This window comes from Pleuronectes platessa, chromosome 9 (genome assembly GCF_947347685.1).
Source record: "Pleuronectes platessa chromosome 9, fPlePla1.1, whole genome shotgun sequence".
NCBI lineage: Eukaryota > Metazoa > Chordata > Actinopteri > Pleuronectiformes > Pleuronectidae > Pleuronectes > Pleuronectes platessa.
In genome coordinates, this window is record NC_070634.1 from 23,553,129 (window position 1) to 23,565,524 (window position 12,396).

At 44.9% G+C, this 12,396-nt stretch overlaps 1 protein-coding gene across 5 annotated transcripts in view; it reads right to left on the bottom strand.

The window, feature by feature from the left end:
* ddah1 (dimethylarginine dimethylaminohydrolase 1) overlaps positions 1-12,396 on the bottom strand; it is a 72,973-nt gene that overhangs the window by 18,521 nt on the left and 42,056 nt on the right. For 3 of the 5 annotated variants that reach the window (XM_053430745.1, XM_053430743.1, XM_053430746.1), the window contains exon 2: positions 143-242. In XM_053430745.1, the coding sequence (XP_053286720.1) occupies positions 143-233 (91 nt within the window). In that variant the 5' untranslated portion in view covers positions 234-242. Of the gene's footprint in view, positions 1-142; positions 243-7,923; positions 7,959-8,065; positions 8,264-12,396 lie in introns of those variants that run through there. The other 2 variants (XM_053430747.1, XM_053430748.1) reach the window with 2 other exon arrangements.

Sequence of the window (12,396 nt, forward strand, 5' to 3'; positions counted from 1 at the left end):
GTCTTGCATGAGTTCATATTGGAGCCAGGAAACAAAAGGAAACAGCCTCTGAGGTTGAATTCTACCTATTTAATCGAAAGGATAAATTATGACGTTTGGTGGGATGTGTGATCAACCTGAGTGGGGGGGGGGAGTAATTCACCTGTAAAAAGCACGTCTCCTCCATCCAGTGTGGCAGTTTCATCCGTCATCTCCACGATGTTCAGGTTCAGAGCCTTCAGAGCTGCCTTCATCTCCTCCGTCTGGAAGGAACACAAACAGAAATCCCCTTTAAAACATCTGCTGATATTTAACAAATGACTGAATCTTCATTATGGAGTTAAGTTGAACCGTCATTCGTTCCGATCTATCAGCGTTTCCTCTCTTCAGGAATATTACGATATGATCCAGCTCTAATCAGACAACTGTAAACAGGAGGAAAAATCAGTCTGAGGAGTTTCCCTGCAGCTTTCCCCCTCAGCCCGCAGTCTTTAGCCGTAACCAGATTGAGTCAAACAACCCCCCCCCCCCCTCCCCTCCCCCGTCCCCGCAGCAGGTTGCAATGACATCATCTCAATGAGCTATGAAATTGTGTCCTTTTTGGAGGAAGCATGTAAAAACTTTTACAAGGACGCAGCTGAGGAAGAGCATGTACGCTGCCTCGTGTTCTGGGTCATCTGTCTTTCACGTGCGTGCAGGAAGGAGAAGGAGAGAAAAGATGGCCGCCATCCGGAGAACATTTGCATATATTATGTAATGCGTTCACCGGATGGAAAATTAGGAGAAGGCCTCATTTCACTTGGATTATCTCTCTTGCTGAACCTGAGAGGAGGAGCAGCTCTCTGTTTTTGGGGCTTGACCTTTGACCAGTCCTCTCTCCCCTCTGATCATCCAGACAGATTTCAACCGCCCTGTTTTCAGGGGGTTTGGGGGGGGTTCGAGTAGTTTCCAAGACCGGTCATGTTAGCGAGAGCCTCAGTGTTTCCACGAGCCCTATCTCCCTATGACCTCAGCCTGCTCATTGTGCTTTTTGGCGAAACACAATGCTTCTGGTTCTACTCAAGGCCGAACCATGAGGTCATACAGGTAGACTGCCATGCACTTCCCAGATAACACAACAGCGGCCTGTACACACACATGACTGCACAAGTGTCACAGCGACACATAATTAGCACAGATGCACACACATTGATATTGTTTAATCCATAACCACCAGGTAAAGTCTTTCTTTGATTTTACAGGTTTTTGCAGGAACCCCTCTTTTGCAACCAAAATGGCATCTTTCCAGTTAGTTCATGCTCCAGAAGTGAGACAGTGGAATCCCACAGAATATTCAAACTTTCCTCCTCCTCCATGTTTCATCTTCACTGCGGGCGTTTTGCTAATCTTCTACTTCAGTTAATATGGAGGAACACGGCATCCTTCCAAGTATCTGGATTCCCAACTTCATAAGTGGTTTCTTGAAAGCTCAGACAGCCGCAGCGTAACAAAGGTAACAGTTAATCCCTGTTCCCAGGGAGTAAACAAACCGAGGAGATACAATCCAGGTGATTCATGAGAACTCGTGCTTTTAATGTTTGCCTGAAGTCACGTGCTGTGTTGTCTCCGTGTGTCACTGCTGCCGAGTCTTAGCTGGTCCCAACATTCTTATTACTGCATCATCATACGAAAGGAAAGTTCGGTCAAATTAGCCAATTCAGACTCTGCTCCATGGAAATCCGTTCCTGCGCAACACAGCTGCAGAGCAGCATCCTCAGAGCCCCAAAGGTTGAGAGCTGATTCTATGATTGTACCGTTCCTCATTAGTCATTGTTTAAAACTATGCCGTCATTACCAGTGAATCCTTTCTCCATTTTTACTTTCTGTAGAACTCTGCTGATTCCACTATCACTGTGGTCGTTCGCCCAGGAATCTGCTGGCCTGCGTGACGCAGCCCTCTACCTCAGCTCTCTGGCATTTCCTCTGACATCACTGGAGGTGATGTGACCCCAAGGGTGTTTAGACCCCCCCCCCCCCCCCCCAAACACACACACACATACAGAGATCATGTGAAACGTAATGGCCCTTATAGACAGACATCAGAATGGTGTCTGCTCTGCTGCTGCCCCGTGTGTGTTACAAACCATCAATTATTACTATAGTGTGTTTGGATGAGAGGTTCGGTCCACATGGAAAATGAGACGTGGCCCCCCGAAAAAACCCAGAGATTGTTGAGTTGAAAAAGAACTAAAAGCAAAGAAGAAGAAAAATCTCCATTTGAAAAGAATAATAAATTTAAACTGCGTCACCACGTTCAGTGTACACAGAGGGGGAGATGAGTGCGGTGAGGTAATGGTCTTGTGTATACAAGTTGTGAATGGTCAGGCAATCCCTGCCTACACAGAGTTGAAGTCCAGACATACGGTCGTGTATCTATAAACCACAAGATGCTGCTGGAATCCTGCAAGAAAAAAATTAAAAAAGATCTCCAAACACTGACATCAGTGAAATAATGTTAAATAAATATTAGATCAATCTTGGGTTCTTAGATAAGACCCATTAGTTTCCAGTGTCTTAAACCTGCATCATACATGGAGTATGAAGTTGAGAGTGTAAAACTCAGCTATGTCCTTGCACTGAAAAACCAAGAGGCAGTTTGACCACCCAATATATATAGCAAGATTGGACTTTGTGGACGCAGAACCTTTAGAATCAGGGTTCAATCATAAGAACGCATAATGAGCAGCACCTAGATAAATTAGTAACAAATACTTCATCTAGAATCTAATCTAATTATATTTTGACTGGCAAAAGCAGGTTCTCAATTCCAAAGCATGCATTCAAAGTCCCAAATAATAATCTAATGAGGATTCAGGCCTTTGCTGAGCAGCATCAGTCAGATCCTCCACAGGCCAAAACACAAACGCTCCAAACATCTTCCTGCATCTCGTTTCAGACCAGTGAGATTCTGCAGCTGTGCAGGAGGCACTGGGGCAAAAGTTCACACTGGATGTGTTGATTCAAACAGTACGACTACAATGGCCACAGAGGAATGCACCTGTTCATCTACAAAGTTTCTACACGCTGTCGGGTTCGAACGATTCCTGTTGGCTGCAAACCCGTGAGACTGAACCCCCCTCCCCCCCGAACCCCTCCCTGACAGCACCACACCTACACATGTCTACATTCTTCATGTTGTTTACAGCCCGTGTGGACGCTGCCATCAGCAGGTCGTAACAGAATCCGGGATTCATTCAGGCAGATAACCTATATACTTGTGCATAGTTGGCAGGAGTCGGCCTTTTTCCTGCTGTTACACATCCACCGCGAGGTTCAATGAGGTTTCTCGTGCCGACTTCCCTCTGCTTTGCAGTTATTGATATCTAAAGCTGCTGTTTCCCAATATTTCAAAACTCGACGAATTTTTTACTCGCACGACTGCAGCCGAACGAATTTCCCCATAAATTCCGTGCAGTGTTTGGATGTCACAGAAGAATGGAACTTCCAAGATGTGAAAGCTGCATAAATCGTGCATCTTGCATCATTACATCAGACCTCTCTGTTTGCCATGTGTACTGTCGAGCCACAGCAACGATTCTCACAACAGAAAGAGGAAGAGGCAGATGTTTTTCTACGATAAAGCAGCAAGTGAATATTACAGTCTTTTTGTATTATAATTGAATTACTCATTATTTATAAGGAGTTTTGCTACTGGTGGTGTTGCATATAAAGACAATTAGCATGCTCTCCAGAGATAAACTGTTCATTAGATGGGAATAATGTAGAAAAGTTGATGTTCCTCCAGGAGTTGAGGCTGAAATCCAAGGAAAATATATCCAATTTCAGGTCCATCAATCATCAAGTCACAAATCAATCTTTGTCAATATTTATTGACCTTTCTGGTTCGCGGAAGTTAGGAGTGACTATTACCTTTGTCATAGAAACTGGCATGAAGTATAAATCAATAAAGATCTATATAATGTTGAGCTGAAGGTAATTTTCTACTGTGGCACTCAGTTATCATCGATTAGACGATGGTAGCAGTGATTCTTGGTTCAAAAGTCTTTCCGTGCAGAGTTTGCTTGTCCTCCCAGGTGTGCTTGGGTTTTCTTTGGGTATTTGGCTTTGGTCAATTGAAGACTCTAATGGACCGTAGGTGGGAATGAGTTGCGCTAATGGTTATTTAGTTACACTGGCAAAATGTACAAGGTGTACACGCCTCTCACCCTCTTGCTTTTATTAGGACTACTCTTGGCTGATACTATTATTTGTGCACAGTTAACCAGCCTCACAGTTCACTCCTTCCAGTCTTATTGCTAAGCTGAGATAAATGCTGCTGTAGTTTAAGGTTGAACATTCACACATACATCATTTTCAGAAATTCAAATTAACAAGTGCCTACTAATAACCTGAAATTTAAAATTTGACATGACGACCTTTGAATACAATTTTTTCCCACCAATTAACCTCACTTCATTATTTCTGACTTCACATATCGGCCCTTCTCTCCTCCTTCGCTCTATCTCTTTCTTTGTCTCTCACATTCAGTCTATTTGGTCTCGACCCCTGTGCCAGGGTCAACAACTCTCCTAGAGCAGCTTCCCATGCAGAGCGTCCTATTATCTCTCACTGTAAGGGACATCCAATACCCCGTCCCGTCTAGGTGCCAACTCGCTGTGCCAACACCTCCTTCTCTTCTCCCTGTGCTCCTCTCGTCTTCTTCCCTCTCTCCTCCTTCCCCCCCCCCCGAGTGCTCGGCCAGGCGGCATGCTATTAGCCAGCACCCTGCTTTGAATGAAAAAGGCCTTTTAAAATTCATTAGGGGCAGAAGGCTCGGCGGGCCAGTCGGTCTGCCTGCCACATTCCTGCCGTTCCAGTCCAGGACAGGGGAGACGGAGCAGAGAGAACAGCCTTTTATTTGGGTCTTTTTATGGACCCCTGTCTCCCTTGTCTCGCCCCTGGTACCCGTGGATATCGCATTCTGCTAAAAAGGACCATCAGTCTGATAGGGCACGGTGCATTTGGAGAGGGAATAGAGGACACAACAATGGCATTCCTGAAGGTCATCCTAGCCTCCCTACCCCAGGCAACCGAGTCCCACGCTCCAACATAATGGGGATACAGCATTCCTCCGAGCTTCACACGCAAGGAGGTCAACCTCTTCAAATGACAGTTATCAGCTGCAGTTTGTGTATAAACACAATGCCAGACAGTTAAGATCTGCGAACACTACATTCTCATACCATGCAATCACCATCATAGAGTTACCTATTTACTTATCCACCAATTAGTACAATGTAAAGCAATATCAGCACTGATCTGGAGTCACCACGTATACAATTCACTCCTCTTCTAGCTCTGTTTAGGGCTCCACCAACTCCTGAGGGAAATATCTGTCTTTTTCAGCAGCCAAATCCTCAATCCTCACCCCGAGGGTCCCCCCCCCCCCTTGCATATAAGACAAAATTATTTTGCCATATTTCTGTAATAAAAATGTTTAGTGGTGTAGCTTTACAGTTATTTGTGATGTCTCAAACTGAAATGACTCAAAAAGGATATCAAGTGTTGTTGAAACATGGGCACGAGTTTATACAGCGAGTCTTGTGCGTCACGGCTAAATCTTTGGCTGGACATCGGGGACACAGATGATGATTGTAACAGATAGCAGGGGCTTACCGCAGAGCTAAGTTCAAAGACCACTGGAGAACAGAACTGGAGTAACAACTGCGTTTCAAGGCAATCGACCAAATGGAATTTAAAATAAATGCACAGATCTCATTAGCTATGCAGCAAGTACCTGGCTAAGGCTATGATAACCTTTCAGGTATCACAGTCTCTGGTGTCATGGAGGAAACAGATGATTCCCTTTGTTTCCTGACAAGATTGAATAGGATGAAATGGCTCTATTAGAGATTTGGCCGATTTCACAGAGTGCTTCTTTTGCGGGAGCACCTGCAGGCTCCAATTAATGGCAGCCATGGGAAAAGCAACACAAGCTGTGAAGAAGTTCTTACCGTGCCTCTAACACTCACACACAAGCAGACACATGTGACGAATATGAATATTTGTTGTTCTAATATCGGAAATCACTTAATGTTTTTTGTTTTTTCAGGAATCACAAAGGAAACACAGATCACTCAAACATGAGTCAAGCAAGTGGATTCATACACGGAAACTCGGGCCGAGTCTGACGCTGTCACGGTGGTCAAACGGCACATTCCTCCCGGCGAGGGTTTGCACTGTCACTGTGTGCAACCAGAGTATGAAATGACAACAACTCATTTAGCGGCAGCCAAGAGAAAACAAACTCTCCGTGGCCTGTCCTTGCTTTATCTAAACAAGTCCTCCGTGTAGGTTGGAACATACCTGTGGTTAACCAAGCCATGACATCCCCCCCCATCAGCTTAAAGATTACATGAATGTTGAGAAGTAGGTCAATGTGAAGGCGTACACAGTTAACAGTAGCAGATCTGGAGACCCCTTGCACCGCGTCAACCACAAGGATCTGGCGGGTTCCAGTAAAAGAGCTGCTTTAGCCCAACTGACTGCACCGTCAGCCGGGGCTCCCGGGACATCAGGGCTCCGAGGAGGAAAATGCCACAGTAGAGTCCTGCTTGGACACATTTACAGCCGTCTGGGGGGCGGGAGACAACGGCCGTGCCACGATTCAACAAATCAATTGAAAATGCGAGAGAGGAGTGAAGTTAAAAGTGCAGGACACTGTGGTGGCTCCGACTGTTAAATGGTGTATCTTTGTAAAAGCATTTGGTGTGTGAGACGTAATTGCATTTCTGAGAGCTGAGAGAGACTGTGTACAGGTAATCACACGTTGAAATGTGGATGGAGCCTCAAGAGTAAAGACTTCTCCATGATGAGTTTTCTATCAATACTCTAGTGGCTCTTCGTTATCTGCTCCTTTAATTAAAAGTTTAGATAGAAAACAGATTGTAAGAGAGTAAAACTACATTTAAACAAATAAACTTTATTTAATCTCATCTTGACTTTCATATAGAGCAGAGGTGTTGATTTGTGTCCTGGACTGAAGCATAAATATAAAGAATATTATAGTATAAGCCATTTTGCCCCAAAAGAAGATGGTATGAGTTTCAACCCCCGGTTTTGCCGAGGGCCTTTCTGTGTGGAGTTAGCATATCTTCCCGTCCCTGGTCCCGTCTGACTTTCTAGTCAGACTATTTGGCGACAGGAAAATGCCAGTAGGTGTGAATGGGAGTGTGAATAGTTGTTTCTCTGTGTAAGTTCTGTCCAGCTTGAACCCAGCTTTTGTCCCGATGATAAGTGGTAATTCACAGATGGATATAAAAGACAGTCCCTTTATCTAACCTGATGATTCAGACAATCAACCTTTCAAAATTAATTACAAAGCTTAGAGATAGTCATAAAACTTCTCACACATCCTCAAAGATTTGTGCTGTATTGCAACTTTCCGCCTGCCAACATATTTTGGAACTTTCCAATTAAAGCCCCGGATTGGATCCAACTCGTTAAATCAGTGTCATCGATCATCTTTAAAAAGACGATTTAAGAGGCTCACTGGCATGTTAACGAGAACAATCTACGACGACTACAGCCAATCAGAATGAAGAATGAGGTGAAGATTGTGGCTGAAAGATTGTGTAGTATTGTGTAGTGTCATCTAGCATTAACTCCCAACAACTGCAACATATCCGAGCTGTGATCTGCACAGTGATCCGACGACTCTGAGAAAGTCGTCCACTCTGAACTTGGCATTACAGAACACTCTTCACCTCTTAAGTCAATAGTAAACAGGGGTCCAGCACATTTCTGAGAGGTGGACAACAGGAAGTTACCTTCATATATGAAGGGAAAATGTGGTTAAAGAGCAGGAAAATGAGAGGAAATATTTAGAGCTGTCCTATATTGAGAAGGGGTCAGATAAATAACATCTTGTACTGTAACACCTTGCTGGTCACAGAGCAGACTCACATAGAAAGACACCCAAGTGCAGCCGAGTTCTACGAAAATAAACAGAAATATGAGTCTGTTTGACGAGTCCAAAGTCCGTCCCAGAGCAAATAAAGTGCTCGCTCCAATCAGCGGGGCTGTGAAGAATGTGTCTGCTGCCTACCTCTCACTGTGATGGCTCCACAAATACAGGAGGGCTGCAGGCTAGGAGCTGGTGGAAAGCCGAGGGCCGGAGGTTGCTGAGGTGAACCTCCACCGTGGGGAAAAACACAGGGGGCTTCAGTAAATACATCTCGCCCGACTCCTCCGTGTTTATTGGGTTTGACCCCCACAGACTAGACCTCCGTACCCAAAACAAGGGGGAAAAGCCAATAAACTCGTCTCCCTCAGCAAATTACAGGCCAGCCTTGCCTGACTCCACTGATTTGATAGAAGATTACTCATCAAACATCCTTTCACCACCTAAGAACATTGTTACCACAAAGGGGAAGATTTAGTAGCTCCCTCGAGGAAAGTACATCTCACTCACCGCTTTGCGTTGGTGTGTTGGTTAATTGGTCTGATGTTTGTCAACAGGATTGTGCATAAAAACCGCTGAATGGATTTCTAGGAAACTTGTTGGAAGACTAGGACATTGGGCTCGACTAGGACATTGGGCTAGACAGAACCAATTAAAGTTGGCACGGATCTGGACAAAGGAACAGATCCAAGATTTTGTTTTTGTTTTTGACAGATTTCCAAGAGAATGATCCTTGGATTTCAACGAAAAAAGAAATCTAGTATGTGAAATTTGGTGAGGATTGATTGTTTGCCTTTTTTTTGCTGACTTTGTCTGCAAGTATTGCTGCAACACATGGTTATGACGTCAGGAATGGCAAAATGTGCTCGGGACAAACCGCTTGCATGCTCCCCAGGTCACTCTGCTCTACACCACGGGCACGGAAGGCCGGTAAACTGCCTCTGTAACCGACACTTCCTGTGTTTCATGACATCAACTGGAAAAAGTGAAATATTCCAAAGATTTGAGGTCGAGGGTATAAGCACAGTGAGTCCTGCTTAATGCTTAAAGGTCGTTTCACTCTCCTCCAAAATATCAAGCAGGGCTATAAAGCCTCTCCCAGCTTCTTCTCTGATAAACCGAGATTTATACTTTAGCATCTACATGATGTTATTATCCAAAGCAGTAAAAACGCTAATAGCCAAACCAGTGAAAAGTCCTATTTCAGGGCTATAGCGAGCACAGGACAGTCAGTGTTGTACGTGTTGAGAATGTACAGACAAGAAGAAGCTGTACATCCTGTCCTCCTCGCTTCCTCCACTCCTTCTTTCTCAAGGGGAAACCCAAGTGGGAAACTCTACTCGCCGTGTCGCCCTCACATTTGGCCTACCTGGGCCGGCAGAAGCAGGACCACCCACATGAGTTCAAGGTGAGCACATTGTGCGTGTCAATCACACCGTGTGTTACAGTGTAAGGATAAAGCCTGAGTGTGTGTGTGAGGAGGGTCATATATTTTAAAAGCGCAGAGTCCACAGTGCTTAAAGGACATGTTATAGCCCATTTATTCCAAATTACTTCACAACTTAACCATGTAAATCCAGGATTTGTATGTTTGAGTCTGTTTCCTACAACAAGCATCAAGTAGATTCAAAACAAGTCAATTGAACATCCTTATCATAAGATGAAGCCGTCATCTCAATCAAATTAAATCATATTTTATCAAAATAAGTGATGGATGTCTGGAAAAATTATGTTCAAAGATGTAAAACTCTAAACAACAGGGTTGATCGGTTCATTGGAACGACTTTCTGCAAAAGAACTGCCAATGAAAATGGTACAAAGTGTTCTGTCACTCATTATAAGACTTGGGGGGGGGGGGGGCATCCTCTCTGGAAAAACACATGTATGTTGTGTGTCCCAAAGTAAAGAAGCGTGCAGTGCAGTGATTTGTTATGAAAACACATTTAAGGATTAAAACGTGCAAATTAAGTGGCGCGATCCTCAAGTGAGAGTGTTGGCAGCTTAAAAGTGTGAGAAGCTGTTGTTTAACAATCCAATCATCTTATTGTCAGTCAGGGACAGGATGAACTAATGGATCGTCCATGCAATATGTTCCACATCTCGAGGAAGTACATACTGTCGAGGGGCTAAACGTTGAATGGAAAGTGGAATATCTGACAACCGTGACCATAAGTCATTTCCCATAACCTATACGTTTTCTTCCGAGCACTCTGGTTAACCCTGCATTGGCCCTTACGGCTTCAGAATCTGCCCCCCCCCCCGCTCCAGTGTTCCAAAGAAGATTCAATTGAGGTGATTTGAGATGGAATCCCCTCTTTGTTTGTTTTCGTTCCAGCGGTTGAGGCCCCATGGAAAAATCCAAAGTAAAAATACCCAGAACTCCCACACATTTTAAGTTGTTTCAACATTTGCGAGGCCCAAGGTGTGCTGCGGAATGGAATGTCCGACCAAACACCGCCTGATGCTGTGTATGAATTTACGTGGACCAGAGCCGGACCTACCACCGCCTTTTCCAAGGGAGGAGAGAGATGTGTTTGGTGCGGCGGAGAGAGAACAGAGCTGCGAGAAGGCGTCGAGGAAAGAGGCGGGGAGTTCGGGTGAGTCATCTTAAGATGAGGTTTTTGTTGAAGGCTCTCTCCCCCCCCCCCCCTCACTCTTTATCCCCCACCCGATCAGGGAGGCCTCTCGGTGAATGGTGCCTGCTCGCCTGGAGAAAGAGGAACCCCTGACTATAAGAGGTCAGGGAAGCCACGCAAGTGAGGAGGCAGGAGGGGGGGTCAGAGTCAGAGAATTTTGACCTCACTGAATATGAGGAGTCTAACTGACAGGAGCTGCTCCTCGGAAACGCCTCAGACACCAACTGGTTTTGTTCATTCAATCTGAATATTTGCTATAAACAGGAATTTGGTGAGGTTATATAAGCGTAGTGCTCGACCCCCTCATGAAGCCACGCATGCTGTTTAGATTGTAAGAGAATCCGTTGTCTTTTCATATCTGCATTCTTCTCATTGTTGAGGTGTTCCAGTGGTTGCTCCTCTCTGCTCGCTCCAGGACTTGGACCTGGAAACACAGAGCGTCCTGCAGAAAGAAAACACCACCATACCACACGGCTACGCCCACACTTTCCAAAGAATGTAATGGATGTGATCCCAAAGGGGGAAAGAAGTGGACTCTGCCAGGCAAAGTACAGACTAACTGCCCATTATGAGGGATTTCCCAAAACAGCCCTGTGAAGCTGGATGTATGGGAGGGGCTGCTATGGAAAGAGGAGGAAAAGGAGTATGTGTTTTAATCTTGTACGGCAGAAAAAAAGAGCGAGATGGGCCAAAAGGTTTCCCATAAATGTTAATGAAGGGCTTTCCCAGAAACATTTTTTTTTTCTCGTCCTCCCTTTTCAGCATGAAACCAGAGGTCAGGTGCTGATGTTAACCAGCAGGACCGAGTCCCAGAGACCTCCTTTTGAAGTTTAACAGACGGAAACCCGGTGGAATTAACCACGCAGGGATTTCGTACTGACGTAGCAAACTGTGGATGGATGACGTGTGAGGAGAACTGAGCAGGTCTCCTTCACAGAGAAGCACACATGTCTGAGAAATTCCAAAATACAGTAACTGTTTCTTCCTTTAACCTAGACACAGTCAGACCTCATGATATTTTACTGGATGGTTTCGTCAGATGATGTCCTTTGCGTTTCATGCTCCTTAAACTTGCTCGTATCTTTATTGTTCAGGGTTTTTCTTTATTGTTCTACCAGTAAAAACAAAACGTGGTTGAGTCACCTCTGATTCACGTTTTGTCCATAGCCACGTCATGTGTTAATTTAGGAGCGCTTAAGCACATCTTGTGCCGGCCCAGGGCGGTAAAAAAGCCGCTGTGGCTGGATTTAAGACACCATAGATCACGGTAATGTCTTCTGAAGGCGCCGCCCTGCAAACGAAACAAGTGGCTTGTGTTGTGAGGCGTCTATTAAACATCCTGAGGGAGACAGTGGATCATGCACTCCCAGTCCTCTGCAGCTGGCCTTTAATGAATGGTTGTATCAGTTTGACAAGTCTCCTAAATTCATAACGGTAGAATGTGATCCGTACACATTCTTCAGGTCAGGGGTGCACGCTATGTTTTGTGAGGAGATACCTAAAAGTATGGACGGGATATCTGGAGTTAACGATAACCAATTAGAAACTGCACTGGGATTGTTTTCGCAATAGATGCATGAACTGGATAGTGACAAACAAGTTAAGTTTGAACAGTTGCACCATTTCTTTGACACTTTGTGGGTTTAGCTATGAAACATATCCCACAAGTTACGACCGTGCTGTTGACCCCCTGCTGGGAGTTGTGTCAGGACCACAGGGGCTGGACCCAGGAGGGACGTTGAGCGCTGCATTAATAATTCAGATCTTAACTTCTCTTAATGTGCTCACCTTTTCTTTTATTTCTTTGACAATGTAACGATTTACAAGCTTTGGACTTTT